Here is a 26,164-nt window from a genome sequence, read left to right on the forward strand (position 1 = left end):
TATGGAGTCCATTTTTAATATTGGCGCTTTTAGGGTGAATGTAAATAAACCTGATCATTCGATAAATCCAGTCTGTCTTTTATTTCGCAGATTTAAACTAAAACAACATAAATCTCTTATTTGGAAGCAGCATCTCTCTCAAGATAGCAGAGGCAGCACCAGGATTTTGATACCCACTTAAAAATAATAATAAATAAGGGAGAGACTTCAGAGACTTCCCCAGGCACACATAAGATGAGTGCCATTACTCAACCACTGTAGAATCAGCCCACAGGATCTTCTGGCCCTCATACTAAAAGGGACATTACAGTGGACAGTAATAGTCCCAGGAGAAAAAGATCCTTGTTTGTATACAAGAAGATGGTAAACACAACCATTTTACACGCAGATCAAACTGGCTTCCTCAATGCACTGACCCTAGCTTCCTCACGAAGTTTCCATCTAAACCAAGTTCAACAACAACAACAGTTTGGATGGTACATAAAATCCGGCCACCATTCTTCACACCTGAAACCCATTTGTAAGCTGACCTCAGCACATACTGTATATCCTGTGTATATGTGCAGGATGGGAAGTATATGCCTATATATAAATATAAATACATATAAAGCTAACTTTCAGTGTTCGGAAAACAAAAGCTATCCCCATATAACAGCCAAATTCCAACATAACTCAATTTGGACACCTCATCTGGTGTGCACTGCACTCATTCCCAGTGTAAACCCCACTGCGCCGGGCAATGATATACTGTAATGTCACATCGCAATCTGGATTTACTATAAAGGGCCGCTGACGGGCTTCAGAGCAGTAAACATTGCAGCGAGGTGTATTTCACACTGAGCTGGTTTTTATGAAGAACACTTCACCGCCCAGGCACGGCACCCGGGTGATGAATGGTGAAAGATGCATGACAAGCTTCATCATTGTTTGTAAATCTTAACTGTTCCTGCTCACTAACTCTGCAGGCAATTTTCAAAGACAGCAGCCGACAGAAGGACAGCACAGCTCTCCTGAAGGTTATTCAAGTTGTGCTTGGCCTGAGGCCGTGCCTCCAAAGAGCTGGGCAGGGAAAATAAACTCCTAAGTTACTCCTCACTGTGAGGGACTCAAAGCACCCAGGCCCAGCAGATTCGTCAGACTCAAAGGACGACATCTTCGCAGTGATCGGTGGCTGCAGCTCCACGCAAGAGCCCAGGCCAAGGCTGGAGCGTCACAGCTTTGAAAACAATTTTCACTGGATGAGCAAGGATACAGGCAAATTCCGTGTAGGCCGCGCCCTATGTGCAAAGCTTCCAAGAGAAACTTGAAGATATAGAAAGCTGTCCTATTCAAGCCACCAAAGGCCACTGAGAGAATTTTTAAAACACGCTATCTTTCTAAAAAAATGATCTGGGAGGGCCAGTGGGTGAAGGCACTTGCCAAGTTCTGTTTTAGAGTCCCTCATGATGAAGGCATTTGCTGAGTTCTGTTTTAGGGTCCTTCATGATGAAAGTTCCATAAGCTATCCTCCAACCCCTCCCCACACACAGTGAACGCACACGCACACAACACAAAACACACATGCACAATAAATAGATATAATAAAATTTTTTTAACTATCTGGGAAAAACTAGACTACTCTTTTTCATGTTACTTACAAATCAAAACCAAGTAGTCTATCATAGAGACCAATAAACTGACTTAGCTTAGGATAAAAAAAAAGTGACTAAGAAGTAGCTGGTGGTGTTCCTATTTCTAATTACTTATCATTTCGAGGTACCTAACCTTCCAATACCTGTCCCCATTAAATATGAACTGCATTCTACTCTCTCCTGCTAAGGAAGAAGGTAATTCAAATACAACCGTAAAACTAAGTGGCTGTCCTGTGTTTGTCAAGAGCACCGTCTCAGCTGACCTGCTGGCGGATTCCAGCCTTTCCTAAGATCTGTGCTGTGAGGTGACAGAAAGGCAGCTCCGAGTGGGGCATTTCTGGATGCGGCCTGTGCTACAGGATCACGCTTTTGACATTTCAGAAGAGCAACAGAAAGACCGTTGTAGCCACGTCTAAGTAATTCCCATCATAGCCACCATCTCTTCGAACAATACTTCAAACACAGACACGTCAGACCATTTGGCCAGGGAGACTATGCCCTCCCTGTGCCTCAGCTCCCACGCCTGGCATGTGGACACCAGGGCCCCTCTTCTTCCCGGCCTCACAGTCATTGTCTCCATGTCTCCGTGTCCTCATCTGTCACATGGCAGTAATAATACTGAGTCTGAAATCCGGTGCGCCAGTACACTGCACAGGGCACCATCTTAAAGACGCTGCAGAAGGGACACATGTTTGTAAGAGAAACGCAAGGACAGGAAGTGGAGGAAGGGGAGGACAAAGGGGAGAGAGCAGTCAGGGAAAGTGGTTCCAAGGCGGGAGTGGACCCCAGCCCTTACTGTTGACCACTATGGACAAGGCTTTGAGGATGCGCCCTGTCAGCGTCGCTCTGTAAGTGGGGATACTGGTACAGCCTCATCTGGGTCTCTTGCAGGACTACATTCTTCATCAAAAGCCAGACTCATGTAAAGAATTAATTCTGTAAAATGGAGAATTTCCCAAAGGCAAGATTCTATGTAATACAGTCCAAGATATCTGCAGGTTAACGGCTGCAGAAACCTAACACTTTCCCAAGCACTGGTGAGACGAGAATAGAAATAATTCTGGAGGGGTCTTCTTATTCACTCAGGAGAACATGAAGCATCCTGGGAGAGCCCCCACCTCCCACTCCCCCTCTGCCCCACGAGAACACACCCTGGTCATTCCTCTTCAGGGTGGAGATGACTGATCCCATGCCTCACAGAGAGAGTCTGACCTCTAAGGCAGCTCCCTGGGAAGCACCTGCCATTATTAGAGGACAGCCGGGTGGCCGGCTTTGTTAAACACTGACATTTGACACATGGGATATGCTGGGGGGCACCAGAGCTCAGTCTTGTCCAGATTGCCTTTACAGGGTCTGCATTTCATGGAGAAAGAAAAGGGACCTGAATCAAAACAGCTCTGCTTGTCACCCGGAGCACATCAACTAGGCCCTACTGTTCTTTATGGTTCTTTAGGGGTTGCTGGTCCTCCAGTCTCATCCTCTCCGCTTGGTTTCTGTTCACTGAAAATCACCGGCATCCTTTATTCCCAAATCAAAAACGACGACCATTTTTAAATGCTTAAAATGTGGATGGTTGCCGGGCAGTGGTGGCACATTCCTTTAATCCAGCACTCAGGAGGCAGAGACAGGCGGATCTCTGTGAGTTCAAGGCCAGCCTGGTCTACAAGAGCTAGTTCCAGGACAGCCAGGGCTGTTACACAGAGAAACCCTGTCCCAAAAAAACAAACAAAAATGCGGATAGTCTATCTTCCCCATTTAGCAGACCACGCACGATGTCTAACTAATTTTAAAATTCCCAATATACAATACACATACACATATCCATCAGGACCTCTGTTGGGATAAATCGAGGCCTTTCTTTATGAAAAGAGTATTTCTATTTACACAACCCATTTACACCTGCCTATACAGGAAGGTGTAAAAGCAGGGTGATGGCCTTTGAGTCGACAGGAATGTAACACAGAGGAGTCAGCACGGGCAGTAGTGGTCCATGCTTTTACACATGGATCCATGTATGAAACCAGGTAAGCTGTTGTTACTGCATTCAGCTTCCTAGTTGAGGGAACTGGAGCTCTAAGATACCATAATCCGAGCCCGGCACTATTGGACCTGAGCTGAGGACCCGGACTAACCCTCCCCACCGCACGGTTCTGCTCTCTTCCAGGCACCAGCTTCCGTGATATCTGCCACTGAATGCTCTACTCTTTTCAAAGCCAGAGCCAACAACAGAAGGAGAATAAGGTCACAGCGCTCTTTTCCGTCTTCTAAACACTGCGTGAGACACAATCGCCTTTTCTTAAGGGACGGGGGCAAGATCCAGTGTTCTCTCCTACAGACTGGGTCACGTGGCTCGGGACAGAATACACAGAACCAGAGCAGCCCTTGGAGTCTTGAGCCCACTTTCCACAGGACTAAGCCAGACTGGCACATTTCTAGAACATTCTTCCCCACAAGGACTGCCAGCAACACCAGCACTATCCCTGAAGGCAGGAACTGGGTGTGATGACACCTGCCGCCTTTCATGGCGTTTGCCCTGCTTGACACTGGACACCATCAGAACCTCACGACTGGGAAGAGCACCCACCCTCACCGCCTAGAGCAGAACCAAGCTTCTGGACACCGTCAAAACCTCACAGCAGTCACGTGACCTCACAGTGCCCACATGACCATGGCAACTCTCATAAGGGAAAACAATTACTGGGCTGGCTTACATTTTCAGAGGTTTAGTCCATGATCATCACGGTGGGGCATGATGGCATGCAGGCAGACATGGCGTCAGAGAAGGAGCTGAGAGGCCAGCATCTTGCAGGCAACAGGAAGTGGTCTCAGACACTGGGCAGTATGAGACCTCAAAGCCTGCCTCCATGGTGACACACTTCCTTCAACAAGACCACACCCACTCCAACAAGGCCACACCTCCTAACAGTGCCGCTCTCTTCGGGGGGTCATTTTCTTTTCAAGCCATCACACCTTCTATAGCAGGACTGAGCTTCGTCACACTAGACACGGTCAGATTTTCACAAAAGTCAGGTAACCTCACAGGGACCACCCTCAGCCTCCAAAGCAGGCAATGAAACAAGCCCTTGAGAAAGGACTGCTGTTGCTAAGGCTACACAGCTTCTGATGCACAGGCCCATTTTATCTAACCAGACGATTCTATGTCCCCACATAGCCACTTTCGGCAGAAGGCCACTCGCCTCACACTGACGGTACCCAGGACAAAAAGATCCGAGGGTGCTTCCAAAGGGCGGCAAAGCCTCTGCGCTCCCACGTGCAGAGTTGGGAGGCGCCTCCAGGAGACCTTTCCCACAAAGCACAACTCCACCACACAACACTGAACACGTCACAGGTGACCGCACAACCATTCTGCCTACAGTCTGCAGCGTGGAGTAAAGACATCCACTGTCAGTGAACGCAGAGGAGTCCGAGGCACCGTTTCTCCTGACTGCGCTGAGAGCATCCCAGAAGCTGATCCAAATCATTTAAGTGTGTTTGTCTTTCCCAGTTGATACAAACCTCACTGCAGGTGTTAATCTGCCTGCTAAGAAATTTATGTTAAAGAGAGCAACAGGTAGGAAAAGTGCCTCTTTGAGGATGCTACCTGTGTGCGATGGGGCACGGTTAAAGTATCAACACGAATGCTCCACGATGGGGTTAAGGTTTTATTGTAGATTTGAAAGCAGAGAGACAAAGAAGCAGACTGAATGTGGGCAGGGTTAGGGAAATAGGGAAGGACAGTGTAGATAACGAGATAGCAAGAAGCAGAATAGAGAAGAGAGAGGGAGAGGGGGAGGGGGAGGAGAAGGGGGAGGGAGGGGGAGGGGAAGGGGAGGGAGGGAGAGGGGGAGGGGAGAAGAAGGAGAGGGAGGGGGGAGAGGGAGAGAGAATATTAAGAATAGTGAGAATAGCTGGGTTATAAGAGGAATGCGTTCTGGAGAAGGGAAGTCTCTGAGCTGGAGGGAGCTTTGGGTAGGTGAGCTAGTAAGAAGGCTGAAAAGCACTGTGTACTTGTGAAACCAAGGGAGCCTGGAGGCCACACAGGCTTTTGTATGCTGATAGAAGTCACAGGTGGTCATATGTCCCTTCTGCCAGGCGAGGGAAATGGTTCCTTTCAGTAGACAGGAACCTGTTTCGCAAGTCTCTGAGGAATGCTGACATTTACCTACCTGCCATAAATCCTCCTCTGGTCCTAATGGAGTTCACTTCTGGATATGCATACAGACTGCCTTTAGCCTGGCGCTACTCACCTACAGCCACACATACACCCAGTGACACAGAGGCATGGCTATGGCATCCCATGTCATCCCTTCTGGGGTGGCATCATTTCCCGGATGCTCCCGGTCTCTTCCCACACACCCTCCATGTGTTGCTATGAACTGGACACACTTTCTTCCACACCCGTCTTCTACTTGGGCAAATCACTGATTTCCAAACTGTATGGAGAGAAGGACCTATGCTTTATTTACTTTTGAGTTTCTAATCTACTTTGATTAGATACTTTTATAGTATAATAAAGATGAATTATGAGAGCCATAATTGAGAAAATTGGAAAACAAGTTAGTGTTGGTTAGGATATGGGGAAGTGGGAGCCTTCATACTCTGATGGAAATATAAGATAGGGTAGCTGCTAGGAGAACAAGTTAATGTACCTCAAAAAATAAATAAATATAAAACTTGCACAAGACCTAGCAATTCCACTCTGGATGGTTTAGACAGACCTAAAAGACCTTGTCTTAATGGTGGCACTATTGGGAGGTGGCAGAACTTGGAGGAGGCTGCAGAATCTCATGGCACAGGTCTGACATTCTAAGGAGATAAGAAGATGGCATGTTCGGAGCCTGGCTGAACTACTAGGTGAGTTCAAGGCCAGCCTGGGTTAGCCTGTCAAAACCTTGTAGCAAAAAGGATAGAGGGATGGGGTACCTCTCAGTGGTACAGTACTTGCCTGGCTGACAAGGTGTGTACTTCTGCCATGTGGCTTCCCCACCAGAAACTCAAAGCAATGGGTCACTCAGATGGGGTCCTCCAACACTTTGAGTCAGAACTAATCTTTACTCTTCGAAAGCTAGGAAATCCAGTCCTTTTTTACTACAGTGACAAAAGCTGACGAATACGTATTTCTAGGTGTAAGTTCAGAAGAACTGAGAACAGACAATCAAACGGGCAGGTATGAGTGTCATGCCAGCACTATCAACCCACAGCAGTCAATGACAATAATCCAAATGTCCATCAAAGAATGGATGAACAAGATATGATACATTCAAATCACAGGACACAATTCAGCCAAAGAAACATAGGGAGTATGAATTCATGCTGAAGTCTGGACGAACCATGAAAACCTGAAGTTAAGAGAAAGAAATCAGACACCAAGGGCCATGTGTCACCTACTCCATTCACACGAAACATCAGTAGGGAGTCTGGGAACAGACAGCAGGTTAGTGCTAACCAGGGCTTAGGAAAGGAAGACTTGGAATAACTGCTTCATGGATGAGCTTCCTCCTCAGCGGGTAAACATGACGTAGAACCAGACAGAAGTGACAGTTGCCCTAACTCTACACAGCACCCTGACATTCACAATACCCCAAAGGTACAGTTTCAGATGTCTCATAATTCTCTTATGTGAGGTGCAAGTGAATTTCTACAGCAATGAAAGATAAACCTACAAGCCCCACTTCTACATCAAGCTCACTAGACATCTAGTTGCTCCAACAAGGAGCTACAGTCTCTTCTCCTTCTCCATTCCCTGTAAGTAGGGAAAGGATCTTCAGACCCGCCTGAGCTGCGCCTCTGGAAGCCATTGGCCCTACTCCCTGGGTCCTACCGTGCTGATTAATCTTAACTGGATCTGGAACCAGCTAACAGACACACCTCTAGATGGGTCTGTAAGAGGATTTCCCAGAAAGACTGACTTCTGGAGGGGAGACCCTCCCCAGAGATAAGGATATCTGAGAGAAGGGCTTTTTGCCTGACCGCCTTCACCTCTTGCTAGTGAGAGCATCCATCCAACAGCTGCCACTGCCACTGCTGCCCCTGCCCTTTGCTCACATGGAAACACATTTCCTCGGGCTTTCAGCATGAACTAAACACCAGTGGCTGGCTGGCTCTCCAGGAATCCTCCTGAGTGTAGCACCAGTTGGGCAGCAGCCCCAGCTTTCCTGTTCTATGCCTGTCATTGGCACTGCTTGGCTCGGTTCACTGAAGTACTTTCTACACTCGACTTCTGAAACACCACCCACCTGCAGTCTTCATTGGCTTTAACTGACTTCCTGTCTCCTTCACTGGTCATCCCATCCACCAATGCTCAAAACATCGCGGTCCCCAGGCTCGGGCCTCAGTCCTTTATGCCCCCTCTGCATAGGCTGAGACTATACCACAGTTGTACAGCACCTGTCTAGTATGTGGGATCCTGAGTTTAATGCCCAGTATCTCACACGAAAAAATAATCAAACGTGGGTGGTGCACATGTACAACCTCAGCTCCCACCACGCACACATCCCAACCATCACTTCAGGATGGGGAGGGGTCCGCTCAGATTTTTTCCACAAAAAACAATAGAAACAAGGTGGCAGGGGGAAAGTTTTGACACTTTTTTCACAACACTGATTCTCACGTTGCCATCCACAGCAAGACCAGGGGACAACATTAAGCTCACACCCATTCCTTTAGATCCTAAGATTAGCCAGGCAAGACGGTACATACCTGTAACTCCAGCTACTCCTGAGGCAGGAGGCTCACAAATTTGAAGCTGCCTTGATTTATGCAGTAAACGTAAGTCTAGCCTGAGCAACTATCTCAAAATAAAACCTTTTTAAAAGCCTGGGACTGTAGCTCAGTGGTACAATACTTACCTGTTATCAATGGGGAAAATCCTCTGCTTGCGCAAGGAGAGTGAATAGGTTATGTTTATCAATTTAAAAAAACTGAAAAAATGTATTCTTAATGGACAAATCCATACTCTAATAAAAGTTTTCCAAAAATCACTAACTCTACTTTCAACATTATTCTCCAAATCACGTAGATGTTGTAGAATAATCCTTCTGTACACTGTGAAGATATGTTGCTCTCATTGTTACTAAAAAGCTGATTGGCCGATAGTTAGGCAGGATTTTGGGGGGGGGCAGAGAACATTCTGGGAAGAAAAAGGGCAGATTCAGAGCAGTCACCAGCCACACACAGAGAGGAAATAGGAAGTGCCGAGATAAAAGAGAGGTAACACCATGTGGCAGAATGTAGATTAATAGAAATGGGTTAGCTTAAGTTGTAAGAGCTAGCAAGTAATAAGCCTGAGCTGTCCCCTGAGCATTCACAATTCATTTAAGACTCCATGTTGGTTATTTGGGAACTGGCAGGAGGGAAGAAAAGTTCACCTACACTTAGAAGCCCATCTGGACTAGCTGATAAACATGAAGAAATCATTTTTTTTTTAATTCATGACTGCAATGCTGTGCAGAACTAGTAACCAGCCAACCACTGTCAGTTTTCCGGTGACTAAAATGATGTCTCCACCTCCACGAACCACATCCTGTCACTGTTTCAAACTTTCAGATCTATTACCCAAAAGGGTCTAGCCTACTCCAAAGCACTAAAGCGGGGGACCCCACATGCCAAAAGATGACCTGTGGGCATTCTGTTTCCCCAATGATTTTCCCATCCTTCCTCATCTGCTTTGTAAAAGCTTCATGTCCAGATAACTAGACATCAGAAAACCACATTCCTTTCACCAATTAACCAGACTGTAGATTTTCCACTAACTCATTCCTCTTTTTCCACAATCCCAAGCTAACAATACTGAGATTTAACAACGATTCTTCGGAGCTGTCTTCCTCTTTGCCACAGTTAGAGCTAATCCTATCAGTGAATGAGAGGGCCCCAGGAAGTGAGGCCAGAGGCCTCAGGAAAAGTAGGCCACTCTTGATGCCTTATGCTATGGTCGCAATACTGCCTACTCTTTCTGTGGACGGTTACCTCTTTCCTCCCAAGTGACAGCCTCCTCCGCCATAACTTCAGACATCTAGTGCTCCTCTTCAAATCCGTTCCTCTCTGCACCAATAAATTGCTTCTCAGAATTTTTTGTCTTACTGCCCTCTGCTCTGAACTGACACCTTTATCTCAAGAAGGCCGGTGCTTCTAAAGATATTCCATTACTGCTACAGTAAGAAACGTAGGTGATTTCCTCCTGTAAGGGGAATTTGTTTCTAATTTTCTATATGAAAACAAGTCTCTTGAACCACCTCAACTCCCAACTGTCCGCTGGCTTTGTCTAACAGCAAAGTCGGGATCCTGATGGCTCCGGCTTCCCCTCCCTGATGGGGCAAGCTCACTTAAAAACAGAATTCTTCATTCCTTCACTCATTTACTCAACCAACGAAGAGCACAGCAGAGGCTGTGAGAACAGACTGGCAAGGCATGTAGGCCGTGTGCTCTCTCTTCTTAGGGAGCACACTGGCCAGGTTATATGTAAATCCTGAAGGCAGCGCCCGCAGAGAACATGGATATTTATGAAACAGGGAGAGCAGTCTACTCTAAACATGGAGATCCAGAATTAACAAAAATGAAAGTGCAGCCACCGTTGTACACTTCAATCCCCTCACAGCAGACCGCCCAGCTTCCATCATCTAAATGTCCTGCATCCATGGGCACTACTGTAGTTTAGGAGAGTAAAGAAAGCAGCTTTTTGCCCAGCTTTCTTTTCGTTTTTGTTTCTTTTCGACAGGGGCTCATGCCCAGCTTTTAAAGATTTAATTCCAAATGTGAAAATAAGGTCACAGTTCTGGTTCTCATTTTCTGAAGCATCTGCATTGAGAAGAAATTCTTGGCCTGGAAGGTGGTTCAGTCGGTGAAGGCGCTTTACACTGACACTAGATTGCTGAGCTGAGCTCCATCCCTGGGAGCCATGTAAAGACCAAAGAAGAGGCCCAACTCTACAGAGTCCTCTGACCTTCACACCCACACTGTGGCCTTCCCCCTACCTTGTGCAACAAACATATAATAAATACAATTCTAAAATTCTCCTCTATAGTCATGTTATTTAGGAAATTAACATCTCCTTCCATTTAGTACAAGGTAATCACAATTGAATCTAGATCAATCTCTTCCATGTCACTCAGGACTGCCCTGATTGCCAATTCTTGGCTCTACTGTTTGCTTCTAGTTTTCCTAAACCAAAAGATGATGCTTACGTACAAATAACTTAAAAAACAGGCTCTGGAAGCAGCCAGGAAAGAGCTGCTCATCAACCCAGCGTAACTGCTGGGGAGGTTAGAACTGAAGTTGAGGAATTGTGTATCTCAAAGAGCATCAACTCATTAAACAGTCATTTTTTATTTCAGCCGGATCAGAATTATTTGCATTGCTACTGCAGAAGCCCAGATCTACTGTATTAAAAAATGTTTTACTGTGTTATTTTATTTTTCCCTCAAAAGATGAATGCACTTTGATTTTTAAAGCAAGACTCTTTGTGAAACATCAATTTCATACACAGAACTTTGCTTCATAAAAATTATGTAGACTTGAAACACATCTGAAGTGTCTCTGGGCCCTGGGTTATCTTCCCAAAGCCCTTGCTCAGCATCAACAACAATCCCTGGGGTTTGATCCCTAGCAATGGAAAAAAATGAGCCTTGTATGTCACACTGTTCCTCAAGGACACAACATCTGGAGACTGGAGAGATGTCTTATCAGTTAAAAGCACTGCCTGCTCTTCCAGAGGACCCAGGTTTGACTTGCAGAATCTATATGCTAGCTCACAACCATCCACAACTCCGGTTCCAGGGTATCCAGTGCCCTCTTCTTGCTTTCAGGCAACAGGCACACATGTGGAACATATACATACATGCAGGCAAAACACACACACACACACACACACACACACACACACACACGATTTTTTCTTAATAAAAAATAAAGTAACATTTGTAGGGACAGAAGTCTACTATTATGACAAGAATTCTGAAAGGGGGAAATGTATCAAGAGCAAAGCACCTCAAAAGAGGCTTTTCATAGCTGATATTGGGACTTTTCTTAGGTGGTCTGTGGCTCGAGGAGAAGTGCCATCAGCCCGGATGGAAAAGTTCATTGAAGGTAACTATCTATTTACACAATGAATTAAAGGTTATAGTTTATAGTATGATTCCATGTGGCTTTTCTCGGTCATCCATGTTGTTATCTTACCTCCCTCCCCCGTCTGTAAGGCTCCCTCCATTTCCCCTGAACAAATACATAAATGCATGTGGTACAACTGATGGAGCAGAAGTCAGGAATCTGAAGGAGAGCGGGGAGGATGTGGGAGGGGTGGGGGGTGGAAGGGGAAATGTTATAATTAAAATACAATCTGAAAAGTGAACAAAGAAAAAGACTTTAAAAGAAAAAAATGCATCTATAGAAAAGAATAAAGTAAAACCAATTCATAGTTGAATTCTTTACAGAATGTTCACCTGGAGAAGAGCAATCACCAATCTCATCCGACTGCAGACCCTGGGAGCTGCAATAACAACCTGCCTGGTAAGGCAGTCCCAATTAGTGCAATGGTGGTACAAGTGTTAAGGAAGTAACCAATCACTTTCTGATTGGATTTAGGACCCGTACTTGACACTGTCAACAAGACTAAGAACTTATGGCGAGATCTATTATGGGCCCTAGAGGAAAACCTGCTATTACTTTATTAAATGGATAACACAGTATTAAAACAATTCCTATAATGTAAATCAATATATTGTAAATCAATGCTTCTCTCAACCTACATCAGAGAAGCTTCTTTTTGTATTAGATGGTAATTGCGACAGAGGCCCATGACTGGCCACCATGCAGAGATTAAGAGAGTTTAGAGTGCTCAACCCTACAGGGGTCATCTATATTACATCCCTTCTCCCCAAGGCTCAGGGGTCTATATGGAGTGGAGGGTGACTTGAGGAAACACTACTTTCCAGATATAACAGGGCAATTCTACATATGAACACACAGCAACTGTGACAGCATGAACAAGACCTGTGAAAGTTCAAGCCAGCAAAACCACAGTATGGAGGAAGCAGGGGTGGGGAGAAGTGGGTAAAAGCCCCACCCTAGCTAAGAAGCTATTGGTATCTGATTGCTGCTTGAAGAAGGAAAATCAGATGTCTTTATAGATGCGATGCCTGGGTTACCAACCACACTCCAGGGCAGGTCCTAACACAAACTAGACTCCATGAGGGAGAGGAGGGCGGGAGAGAGAGAAGGAGAGGGAGGAAGAAGTTGGATGGAAAAGAAGGTGGGAGATCTGGGGAGAGCTTGTGATATTCTTAAAGAATAATAATTTAAAAATCCCCAAAGCTCCTATGAAACACGCCCACAGAGAATGACGACTCCCCTGCTGGGTATCAACTCAGCTCAAGATACCCACCACAGAACCTACCACTTGCTTTGGCTTCTGAGTAGGAGGGGCTGTCCTCAAAGGCGAAGATCTGGGACACGCTCTGGCCCAGGTAGGAGGGAGGCCCATAGTATGAGTGCATCCGGTACTGGGAGCTCACCGGGTGACGGCTCTCCGCGCTCTTCATCTGCGGAAGAAAAATTACAGGACACCTTTGTTATGGCTTGAATATGTAATGCTCCCCACAGGAGCACACGCCCAAGGCCTGATCCCCAATGCATGGTACTGACTTGAGAAATTCTGGGACCATGAGGAGATGGGACCTAACTGGAGGCAGTAGGCCTTCAGTGGTGGGGACAGGCAGACTCTAGAGGACAGCTTATGTCTGACCCTTCTAGTGTCTGTCTTTTCTTCCTGTGCCCCACAAGGGAAGCTGCTTTGCTCTGTCACACACTCCGTACCGCGAAGTCAGCACAGTACAGAAACTCTGCACCTTATATATGGAGGTAAGGGTCTTTCACTTAAACCCAGAGCTCATCAGTTCAGCTACTCAAACTGGCCAGCTGCTCCAGGGACCTCACCTCCATCTCTTGATGATTGTAAGTGGGTGCCCAGGCCTGCCCCGTATTTGTGTAGATGTGGGCCTCTGAACTCTGAACCTCACACTTTCATGGCAAACATTTAACCCACCGAGCGGTATCTTCAGCCCGTCTAAGATTGGGAGCGGGTTATGGATTATTATTATTATTATTATTATTATTATTATTACTATGGAGTCTGTAAGTGCTTCAGTAGAACTACAGCATGAATGCTTCAGGCTTCCCAGGAGCCAGTTACACAGTGAGAAAAATCAAGCCCTGGACTAACAGTCAGGGGCCAACTTTAAGCACAGATGTCCATGGACTCTGGGTGCTAAGTTAGACACATCTCCCTCGGGTCTGACAATATCTAAAAGTCAGTTCTTCAAGGAAAATGGTTTTCGATATCTCCTTTATACAAAGTGACAGGACTTGAATCACCAAGCTTTACAAAATGCTGCATTCTTCCTTAGCTGTGGAAGTACACACAAACCCTGAAATAGTTAATATTCACCATGACTTCAGAGCAACACTCCGCAAGTATTTTACTATAAATGACCAAAGAGTAACTAACTGAGGGTTTGTCAAGGTATCTCTTGGCAAGAGCAAATGAATGGGCATGACTGTGTCCCAATAAAACTTTATTTATAAATATGTGGACAAGTTCTCAATCTTGTCTCTTACTGAAGTAAAAGAAGGACCTTGGTTCCACCCCTTGAAAACCTAATTCAACTGGTTTGGGGTTTGACCTGGACCCGGGGTCTTTCCAAAGCTCCCTAGGTAATTCTAACGTGTCACCAAGACTCTAAAAATTACCAATATGTAGCCAGCCATACACCAGAGAAGAACAAGATCTCATGTATTAAAAAAAAGTTCAAAAAGTCAAGTCTAATAAGCAGACTGGCGAACAGCTGTCATCCCCGCATGCACCCTGCCCAGATGCAGACAAATGGCATCCTTTCACACGGCTCATGGGAAAATAAGTATCGCTTCAGAACATACATGTTTATTGTCCCCCATTTAATTCTTTATCTTTCAGAAAGCATCAGAAACTGTCAACTTTGAATTGAGCTATTTGTATTCGATTACTCAGTTTCCCTAATGTCTCCTTGAGATCACAACAGAAAACTTCCAGCAAAATAAGAAGTGGGGGAAAAAAGGATACAAAAGGCCAAACTCCGGGGGTTGGAGAGATGGCTCAGTGGTTAAGAGCATTGCCTGCTCTTCCAAAGGTTCTGAGTTCAATTCCCCGCAACCACATGGTGGCTCACAACCATCTGTAATGAAGTCTGGTGCCCTCTTCTGCAGACATACACACCGACAGAATATTGTATGCATAATAAATAAATATTTTAAAAAAGGCCAAACTCCACTTAAGGTTATTAAAATGTGAGTTTACCAAGGTCATCGATCACTTCAGCTACATCCAACTCAGAGAGAAATGTGTCAGGGCTGAAGAGGTAGCTCAGCCATCAGAGGCTAAACTCAGAAAGAAAACTTAAGACCACAATAACCATCTACTCGCAAACCTGCGCAGGAGGAAGGATTTGCGTCTCTAAGAACACAGAGCCCTCTTAAACGGAGTTGATGTTCACCCCAGAAGGTGCTCCCTTCTAATTTTAGACAGACAAGACAGACTGATGACAGACAACACAACCCTGCAACTCTGGCCTTAGGCAAGATGGGTGCATAATGAAGCCTTTGAAATGTATTTGCTCTTAAACCAATAGTTTTCATTTGGGGACAACCTTGTCCCTATGGGAAGATTTGGTATCTGGAGACATGTTCAGTTGTCACACCTGGAAGCAAAGACAGCTGCCTCAGGCATCTGGAGATAAAGGCCAGTGACACGCTATCCTCCCCCAGGGCCCAGGGCAGTCCCCTGACAACCAAGCATCCACCCCAACACCACAACAGTGCCAAGGTTGGGGAACCTGTTTCAAACTAATCTACTACCCTTAGGGCCCTTCCCTCTCCTTTGGGTAAAAGACAATCACAGTGGCAAACAGAGGAACTGTTCAGTTATGTACACGGGCGATATTAGTTACAGAGAGAGAGAGAGAGAGAGAGAGAGTGTGTGTTACAAAATGCTAACTTGTTTCTTTGAGATTTTATTTTTGTTCCTTTATATTAAACAAATAAACCAAGCAAAACCTAAAAAAAATCCAAGATTCCAGTGAATTATGTCTGCTATTATTATTAGCATGTGGTGGCCGGCAAGCGAGAGACATGTTTTATAATCTTATTATGCACCCCAGTCTCTGAACCGGAGTGTGTGACCCACAGACAGGAGCTGAGCAGGCAGCAAAGGCACACGCTGTTAGCATTAACTCCAGAAGAAACCTTGAAGCTTGGGGTTTTGCTTTACTGAACTGTTCAGAAAATGCATGGCAATAAATCTGAACCACAGGCCACCTTTCCCGTACCCTAAACCATCCTGTCTCTGGTAACAGTGATATCCCAGGACAGCTCAAGAGTGTCTGACCACACTGTTTCCTCTTTAAAAATTCCTGAATCCTCTCTGCCAACTGACTGTCTAGCAGGGCTTCAGACAGAAGTGTTCAACATTATGGGAGGCTGAACTCTCCTTCCAGGTGAAGGGCTCAAAAGGCGTGTCCTGGCTGTTAGTAAGCTAGCTCACAAGCAAGCTGAAGAGTCCTCCACACGACAACACAACTACCTGCAGGGATTACCAGACCCTGACACTCACTTGGATTAGCATCATTCAGGCCGGCAAAGCCCTGTCTGGGGTGAACCTTTAGTTTTCAGATCAGAAACACTCTTCACAGGCTGGAACCTCAGGTCTCCAGGGCACACAGAGTGAAGGCTGGAAATTAACACTTGCCGTCCTTAAAACAGTTTCTTTGGTTTGCAATGCTTATTCCCAGGTTCGCTTAGCGGTTCACTTGAGCCAGGGCAGACCTCACCTGTGCAGAAGGCTTCATCAGAGAGCCCTGCTGGTCCACTGGGACACACACCTGCTCATCTTCCACACCGCATGCTGCCCTCGGCAAAGACCTTCTTTTTAGACCTTTTTAACGTATAAGGCTAAGTGCCTGCCATTAGGCACACAGCTCGGAGATATCAGAATAACAAGGGAGCAAATGCCAAGTCCTGGGACACTGGCACATTCCCCATGGCTGTGACCCACGGCTCTCTACTGCCGATCTCCACCTACTCCTCAGATCCTTACTATGTTTTCATCACCTTCTCTTGTGTTGCCACACAGTGAATGACCCAGAAGAGAAAAGGAGAGGGAGAGGGGGAGGGGAGGATAGGGAGGGCAGGGGAGGGGAGGGGAGAAAGTAGGAGAGAAGAAGAGGAAGGAGGAGAAGAGGGAAAGAGAGAAGGAAGGAGATGAGAGGAGGGAGTAGGAGAGGAGAGGGAGGAGAGGGGAGGGAGGAGAGGGAAAGGAGGAAAGGGGAGGGAGGAGAGGGGAGGAAGAAGGAGAGGAAGGGAGGGGAGAGGAGGGGAGGGGAGAGAAGGGGAGGGGAGACCTTTAGCAGGACACAGGTGCCTGTGAGGGAGCCCAAGGATTCTTCAGAATATTATGGGGAGGGCGTCCACCATGAAGACGGTCCTCAAGATGCTAAAGAATGCAAAATATGTTTGTCTTTGTCTAAACATGGAAAAGATGTTCTTCCCCTCCTGAGAGCAGGAGTCAGGTGGAGGAGTAGAGAAAGCAAATAATTTAAGAACCAGTACATCTAAGTCATCTTACATTGTAAAGCCCAAGCTTACCAAAGCAATAGCAACAGAAAGAAGCACGCAAAAACAAGAAAACTCCTGTATATGGGACTTTTCCAGGAGAGATGAAGAAAGGAGTTTATCTCAGTAAATTCAAGAAATGAAAAACAGTCATAGGACGCACCATGGCAAAATGAGCAGGCTCTGTGGAAACAACCAACGCTGACCGTGAAAACATTCGATAAGCCTTCCCCCAGGACTCCAAATCCCGGAGCACCTGAACAGTGACTCCTAAGTCCTGAACAGCTGAAAGGGTCACCCCCATGGGACTTCAGCATCATATCTGGACTTGTAAGTGGTCTGAGGTGCTTGACATCACCATAAAAGCAAGTAATCTATGGATACTGCTAACTTAGAGACCCAAATGCACATTTCAGGCATGCTGCTCAGTTTTCTCACTATCTTCATTGGTGGCATTGACTCTCCTTTGACTGTGTTTTCCAAAATACAGAACTGCCCCTCATCAGGCCCTGAAACAATCCAGTCGCCATCCACACACAACTTGGGAGGGCTAAAACAGAAGAATCCCCAGAAATTCAAGATCAGTAAGATCAGGGGACAAAAAAGAATGTCAAATTTGCATGAACAGTGTATGGACAGACATTAGGACCTGAGTTTAAACCCCACAAAAAAATCAGCCAGGAGCGGTTACTGGTACACCTGCAAACCCAGTGCTGGCAGGGAAATGGGGAGAATGAAGACAGGAATTGATGGTACTTGTTGGACACAAGCCTACCTCTAGATTGAGTGAGAGTCCTTCTCTCAAGTGAATAAAGAAAACTGTGATGAACAGGACACCTGACAACTTCCTCTTGTCTGTATGTTTGTGCACATGAGCACATGCGCCAACATATATGGGCACAAACCACAGAGGGAGGGGATGGGAAGAAGAGAGAGAGGGAATTAAAAATAAAATAAAATTTCAACCCTAACTTTTCAATCAAATTTACACAGCCAGGCATAAATGCTAGTATCAATTATATTTTAAAGTCAATAAAATAGCTGGAAGAAAAGAGATGAAAATTTCATCTTAAAACACCTGGCTAATAATTATGCAGACATATGGCTTCCCAAGTTGCTAGCACACTGGCCGTCTGGTGGCACGGTACATCAACTCTGCAGATGGTGGCAAAGGGCTGGGAGGATACTCTTGATGTTAGTACCCTGAGAAACTACCAGCTATGGGCTACAGGAATAAGGAAATGTCAGAGCAAGACAGTGAGCATTTGCTGAAAGATACAAGAGACTTGTCCTGTTGTCTCACTGTATCCTGAGGACTTAAAAACCATCAACATATGGAGACTCTGCCAACCAAGAGCTTGGTTCTACTCAGGCACCGATGAAAAAAAGGCAGGCTGGAGGTGAACTGTCTGGAGCTCCCAATTTCGTCCACTGACCCAAGACACCTTCCCAACTTCAATGGAGATACTTGCTTATTTAAAGGGTGACTTGCTAACACCACCTTTCAACAGCCCAGTTCTTTCCATTGCTCTGCATCAAGTTAAGAAACTTCCTTTTGGATCGTCTGAAAATGAGAGGCAAAGATGCCAGCAACCACACAATCAGGAACTTTGATTGTAGAGCAAAATGCTTCAGAGTCATCCATATGTGTTCCCGCCATGATGGACAAACTTAATTAACCTTTGCTACTCTGTTCCAACCTTCTGCTTTAGACGAAGCTAGTGACCCAGAAACAATATGTTACCATCAGAATCTCTGTGGCAGATACCCAGAGATATAGCCCTATCAGCAGTACCGGGAAATAAACTACTTGGATTAGCTGCTTTAAGAAATATGGATCATATTCATGTCACACATGAGCTGTCAGAAACATTGGGATACTTTTAGCATAAATCAGCAGTAGAAGGCTATCTTATGAGAACTGAACAAGATACACTGCTTGCAGGGCAAGGTGAGGTTGTCCAGAGCCACCCTCCAGGTGGGCGCAAAGGTACACAGTCACACACTTTCCCCCAAACTGTTTAAAGATTCCAATGCAGACTGGGGACTCCTGGTAGGCACCCCAACCCATGAATGACATGAAGAGCCCCATCCCCCTCCAAGACCATCATGGGAAGAGAGCACATCAAATGACTCAAGAATAAATGAAAACAGGTTTCCCTAAATCTAGTTCACCCCTCCCGTGTGTGTGTGTGTGTGTGTGTGTGTGTGTGTGTGTGTGTGTGTGAACATGTTTTGAGAAACAAGCCTAGGAGGCAGCATATTTAATGTCATTACAGTTTCCAGGCTGGATTCAACGACTAAGAAATGTGCTGTGTCCTACACAGAAGACAGAGGCATTCTGGGGAAAAAAAGAGCCCTCCACAGTAGGCAAAGCCTGTTCACGTTCCAGCTGCCCACTAACCAGTGGCGTGATAACGCCAAGTGCCTTGGTTTCCTTGAGCCTCAATTTCATCGCTTTAAATGGAGAAACAAGACCTGCAAAGGCTGGGCTAGTCCATCCCTTGTTCTCTTGAGTCAGGGTCGTCTGCTCCCCACCTCCTGCCCCCAGGGGTTCCCTAAGGCCAGCTCAACTTTCCTCTGGGATCCACTGTAGTTATTGAGGTACTTGTGAAAATGGACCTTCCTCAGCCCCGCCCCTCTGAGCCCAGCATATTTCTCCCTGAGCCAGGGAGCAGTAACATTTTACCCACCTGCGTCATCTGAGCTGAGTGTGTACTAAAAACATACATGAGAAAAGACGCTTAAAGTATTTCATGTTTTCAATAAAAATGACTGCCTACTAGAAGGTATAAAAAAAGCAACTATAAGATTACTAGAATTAATAAATACGTAAGATATAAAATACATACACATGACAGCAATGGAACATGAATTATAAATCCTTCAGGCATCAGCCGAGTTAGGTCTCTGTGTTCAATCTTTAAGAAACCAAATTACGGTGGTTAGTTCTAAGACCCTTAAAACAGATACTACACCTGTTTGCCTGAGGAAAGAGATTATCATAAAATATTTAAAATTGCACATAGTCTTAAAAATTCCCTTGATGGCATGTTAATGCTGCCGGCTTCTCTACGACAGAAAAAAAAAAAAAAAAGGCCAGTGGCCACCACCATCAGACAGTAGATGTGGAGGTTCCAATGAGATGTCCCCCATAAATCCTGGGCATATGGACACTTGGTCTCCAGTTGGTGGCTGTTTGTGGAGGATTAGGAGGGGTGGCCTTGCTGGAGGGAGAATGTCACGGAGGGGGGAGGAGGAGGAAGCAGGCTTTAGGGTTCCACTGCCACTCTTACTCTCTGCCTCCTGCTTGTGGTTCAAGACAGGAGTTCTCATCTGTTCCTGCCACCATGCCTCGGCTCTACCAACATGGACTTCTAGAGCCATAAGCCAATTAAACGCTTCCTTTTCTGAGTTGCCTTGGACATGGTGTCTTATCACAGCAATAGAAAAGTCGCTGGTACAGTGGCAAATGACCACTGGGTTCCAGAAAAAGAAATGGGTTCTAGAAAAGGAAGTGGGACAAGTCGAACCTGCTGGTGACCATGTGGGCCACAGGATGGGCAGACAGCCCATAAGCAGCAAGACTGTTAAAAGGATGTGTGGCTGGGATGAAACGGCCTGGTCAGGCTCCTCCCAGAAGCTGGACCAACCTTCCCAGCCCAGGAAAAGGGCCTTACATTCTCCTGCCTTCTGCCTGCTATTATCATTTTTAAATTCAAGAGTATCCGAGAGCCAGGTATATTTTTACATATCTGTAACCCCAACACTTAGAAGCCTAAGACAGGAGGGTAGACATCTAAATTCAAGGGCAGCCTGAGTTATATAGGGACACTCTGTCCTTGGAAACATAAACACAAGCCAGGCTTAGTGGCGTACTCCTTTAATCCCAGCACCTTGAGGCAGAGGCAGACATATCTCTGTGAGTTAAAGGCCAACCTGGTCTACACAGAGAGTTCTAGGACACTCAGGGCCACAGAGAGAGATCCTTTCTGTCTTTCTCCATCCATATATATACATATATATACAATAATATTTTATGTTAATATAGTATACACAATATACTGATATATAAATATATTAGAAACAATGTATCTTTGTTATATATTAATAGGTTAATATACAAATATATTAGAAATAATAAATAAAAGCAGACAACACACACATTAAATGATTTAAGGATTATTAATTCTAACTTTTCGTGGGAACTAGAGTGGATCTAAGATGTGCCTTCACACAGCCACACTTCCTATGGGAAAGACATTGCACTCTGGTGGAGAAGGTAGGGGTCCAGTTATGTCCACACAGCCTGTGCTTGGAAACTCACTTCTTTCCACTACACATTAACATGGTTGTCCCAGAGCTAAGCTACACTAGAAAAGGAGTTAGCGTGAAGCCAAGGGCCTGCTCAGGCTGTTGGTATGTGGGGTGAAGAATATATGGAAGCAGGCAAACAGTCACAGGCAGCTTTTTTTAAAACACCAGCCCGGTTTCCTGGCCCTCAGCAAGCGGAGAGGGCTGGAGTATCACCCCAGGAACACCCTCGTTAGGCATCTTTTTTATGCCAAGTGCCATATCCCAGAATTCGTTTCCCTTCCTGCCTCCATCTCAGTTCAAACCAAGGACTATAAAGGCTATTCCCACCATTTCTTCATGTTTTTTCCATACACAGACACAATGTGCAAGGACCACATTAGCGTCATCAGCATATCTAGCCAACACGTCTCTTCTAGCTATTTTTAAAAGACATGAACTATTGTTAACTGCGGTTACCCTACTGTGCTTTTCTATCTACTTCACTTGGCAGTCAATCCTAGTGTGTAGCAGTCCCCAGTGCATGTTTATTTAACACATACATGAATTCCAGTGAGATGCATAGCTGTCAGTGGACAATCCCTACCTCGGGACGACTCAGACGGAGACCAAAGTAACCACCACCGGGGGAATGCAACCCCTACGGCTGTCATCTGACCACGCCCTGACTGCGGTGGGAACGTGAACCCAGACTGGTGGTACAAGTTTGGAAACTGCCAACAAAAGAGCGCCAGCTGCGAGCCCGAAGGAGCTCTCAGGCAGGGCCCGGAGTCCTCCCATATTTATTTCTGCTCACTTGATATGCACCTCTCCCTTGTCAACCAGGTACAACATGTTTATTTAAGAGATAATGTTGCCGTGGAGGAGTGCACAAGGCAATAAACAGCTTTCGCAGGCAATTAAATGCAGAAGCGAAATTGAGCTGCTGGTCAGCGGAAGCAGCCATTCATCGTGAGTTTGTTCCAGTGTCACAAATGTTATTCCTGTTTCACAACAGGACAGGAATCTATGATTGGGCCACAAATCTCTGCAGGCTGGAGACAGACCAGAAGCCATTAAAGCCTTTCTCAGCATGCGTGGTGGTGTTCACAGGGGCGCATGCTCTGGGATTCCCGGATGCTGTCCCCAGAGACCTAGAAGAAGTAAGCTTGAGTGTGTTCTCTCTCTCTCTCTCTCTCTCTCTCTCTCTCTCTCTCTCTCTCTCTCTCTCTCTCTGTGTGTGTGTGTGTGTGTGTGTGTGTGTGTGTGTGTGTCCCCGTGTCCGCCTCCCTCTCCCTAACAGATTTGGTAGATTTGGTACTTAGTAGATGCTGAGTCAGTCTTTGGTCTTACAAACGAAGCATGTAGAAGGCCTAACTCCACAAAAGAGTGAATGGATTTTTCTGCCAATGGATGCCCTGTCTATTTTTCAAAAGTCTATCTTTAAAATAAAATTATGATCTCTGCTAAAATATGTTATTTTCTAGCAACCAAATGATGTCTTTGTTTGAAAAACATCCTCAATGCTCCCCAACATACAATGGCACTCAAAGTACCAAGGGAAGGGGACAGAGTATAGAAAGAGACTCCATCCACCCAAGAGTTAGGAGGAAAGTTGAATTCTGATCAACATGAAGAATATGGCTCCCATACCAGATCTCGGACAGAGCCTGAATCACTGAGGACAGCAAGCAGCAGAGAACAGAACAGGTCCTCCCACGCTACCGAAGGTACCTCAGAAAGGACAACAGGATGCTGGGAAGCAGTCACGAGAGAACCCCAACCAGCCAGCTTCCCAGAAGCTGCCCATCAAAGAAGCAAGGCCATGTTCAAAGAGCAGGCTCCACACATCTTCCAGAAACAAAGAAGGTAAAGCTGTGATCTGAGCACGTGGGAGAGTCACAAATTTGAGGACCACTTAGACTTATAAAGTAAATTACAGTCCTGTCTAACTGAAACTCTGCCTAAAAAAAAGATCAAGTTGCTAGCCACTCTCCCATCTACCCCAGATTCCTACTGTAACCAGGCATGGTGGCGCACACCTTTGATCCCAGTATTCCAAAGGCAGAAACAAGGGAATCTTTGCAAGTTCAAGGTCACCTGGTCTACATAGAAAGTTTCAGGCTACCCAGGATTATATAGTGAGGTCTTGTCTCAACAAAACAAAACAAAACAAACAAAAAATAATAAAATCCCTTCTGGTTATAGTGTGAGTCACCCCCACCTCTATCACTTCAACACCAGCCAAATGTTTACTCTGTATCTATTGTTTAATGCTTTGTGACATTTTCACAGACACATTGTTATGTTTGTCTATGCTTTGCAATTTTTATTGCCCAAGGTAATCAAATTCTTCCTCGAAAATATAAAAAGTCAATTTCATTCATTCTTTAATCCATACATCATGGTATTCTGTGTTTTAACAGTAGCTATTTTATTATAAAGTATGCCTGAAGTAGCTAATGTACACATGAGATTACATATGATCAGGTAGCAAAGAATTCGACAGACTTATAAACAGTATGGCAAACGGAAATAGTAAGAACTGAAATAAAATCATGTTATTATCTGCAGTGTGTCTTTGTTTACATGAAAACTCTCAAGTATGCCAACGATCACACTTCAGCTACCACACAGCCTCACGCACCCACGTGACAGCCAAGTGAAGGCATCATAGGTTCAGAGTGGAGATTTGGAACCCAGCGTATCTACTCAAGGTGACATGGCTAAATTCAAAGTTACAATGGATGTGAACCTTCCGGGGTTACAACTCCCGTTCCTCCATGTGCATTCTGTGTCCCCCAATCAGCAGGCCTGTTTATCATGAGTCCCACATCTCTGCAGTTCTCTGCAGCAGAACAGGATGGAGCGGGAACTATGGACCGTTTCAGGTCTGCTCATCACCATGTTGATCTGCATCCAGTGTTCTGCAAATTGGTAGCTCACAGCTATGCTGGTTCTGTTTGAATGTAAGAATGTGTTTTCAATAGAATTGGGGGGGGCACGACTAAAACATTTTTAGAAGTCAAGTGTGGTTATGTCAGGCTTAAGAGGATCTGCTGTACCAATGTCCCTTTATTCAATCTCTTAGGATCACTCTGTTACACATACATTGAGAATGTCCCTCCTTGTGCCTCATTTACCATCACATTCACAGAAATCTGTTATGCAGATTCCAAAAGTAACTTCAAATTAGCAAGATGTAGCTTATTTTAGACAGTGACCGGTGGGACTAGGTCTTTCAGGGATTCACGAGAGCGCTACCCTCGGTCCCCTCAAACAGCTACACATCACTCTCCTCAAGACGTTTGTGCTTGTTTCTGACCTGCATGGGTGAAGAAAGACAGAAGGGAGTTCCGAGAAGATCTTCAACCGGAAGCACAGGGTTTAGGCAACGACTCTAAGCCCTAAGCAACAAAGGGCCTGAGCATTTCATATAGGATCCACCCCACAGCTGAGGCTGACCTGCTGAGACAGTGTATACCCAGGATCCCTGCTCACAATGACTTCTGCAAGTCAATTCTGTAGTCCTGAGTTTGCTGCAGACTCAGTGACGGTCAGACACTCCTGACAAACACTTCAAAGTCAGGTTCAAACCCTGGCTCTTTCTTTTGGTGGCCGTGGGGACAGGAAATCCCAAGAGCAAAACGGCTGACAATACTAGCCAAATACATGCATTCAAGAGAGAGACCTTGCCTCGCTGGATAAGGTGTAGAGTGATTGAGAAAAACACCCAAGGTCAACGTCTGGCCTCTGCCCGCACGCACTCTATGTGTATGTGTACCTGCTCACACAGATGCAAACATGCATGCATACATGCACACACAAAAACATAAAACATATGGAAAACTTAAGAAAAATCTGTAGTTCACAGGACTGGTCAGATCCCTGAGCGTAGCAAGAGAATCTCTAAAGTGCAATAACTTGAATATTAATAATTCCTTCACTTCAAAAAAAGGGGGGGGTGAATGAAACAGACTTGGTTAGAGGAAAATGTCAGGTCATAACATTTTAGAATTGGGCTTAAGAATGTTAAAGACCATTCAAAAAAAAAAAAACCTTAACTCTAGAAAACAGAAATTTGCAATGCAAACTTCCAGAGGCTTGGGGGGGGGTTAGACAAGTGGAGAGACATACATCAAAGTTTTTACTTTCAATTTTTAAGTTCTGGAAGTTGAATGTACAATGTGGTAGCTATAATCAATAATGCTTCATATCTGAAAAATGCAGACTGACTCTCAGGTACATGCAAGCACACTCACACAGGCGGTGCCTTCATTAACCCGACTGCGATAAGCAACACACAGTGTGCACACACATCAGGACACCACACTGTACAGTATGAATGCATCCAATTTATCAATTATACCCCAACAAAGCTAAGAAAATAAGGGGCAAAGAGAGCATCCAAGATCTGCGCTAACTCCTGGATGTATGTTACACTGAACTGCAACCAAACACTTGCTGAGAAAGCCTCGGCATGTTCACACGGCCACGGTGGGCACAGTTCTTGCAGAATCACAGCCTCTTCTGCGGCCTGGTGGTGTGGGTCTAACCTCTCAGCTACACACTCCTAGACATAAGAACACACCATCGTCTAGCCTTGGAGA

The 26,164-nt window shown here is 45.4% G+C and overlaps 1 protein-coding gene across 2 annotated transcripts in view; it reads right to left on the reverse strand.

Moving 5' to 3' along the window:
• Window positions 1-26,164, reverse strand: part of Dmrt1 (doublesex and mab-3 related transcription factor 1) — a 93,872-nt gene that overhangs the window by 26,693 nt on the left and 41,015 nt on the right. The window contains exon 4 of one of the 2 annotated variants that reach the window (XM_085693739.2): window positions 13,006-13,162. In XM_085693739.2, coding sequence (XP_085549865.2) covers window positions 13,006-13,162 — 157 coding nt within the window. The remainder of the gene's footprint in view (window positions 1-13,005; window positions 13,163-26,164) is intronic. The other variant, XM_085693740.2, reaches the window with a different exon arrangement.

The sequence above is a fragment of the Myodes glareolus genome, chromosome 7 (genome assembly GCF_982192425.1).
Source record: "Myodes glareolus chromosome 7, mMyoGla1.1, whole genome shotgun sequence".
NCBI lineage: Eukaryota > Metazoa > Chordata > Mammalia > Rodentia > Cricetidae > Myodes > Myodes glareolus.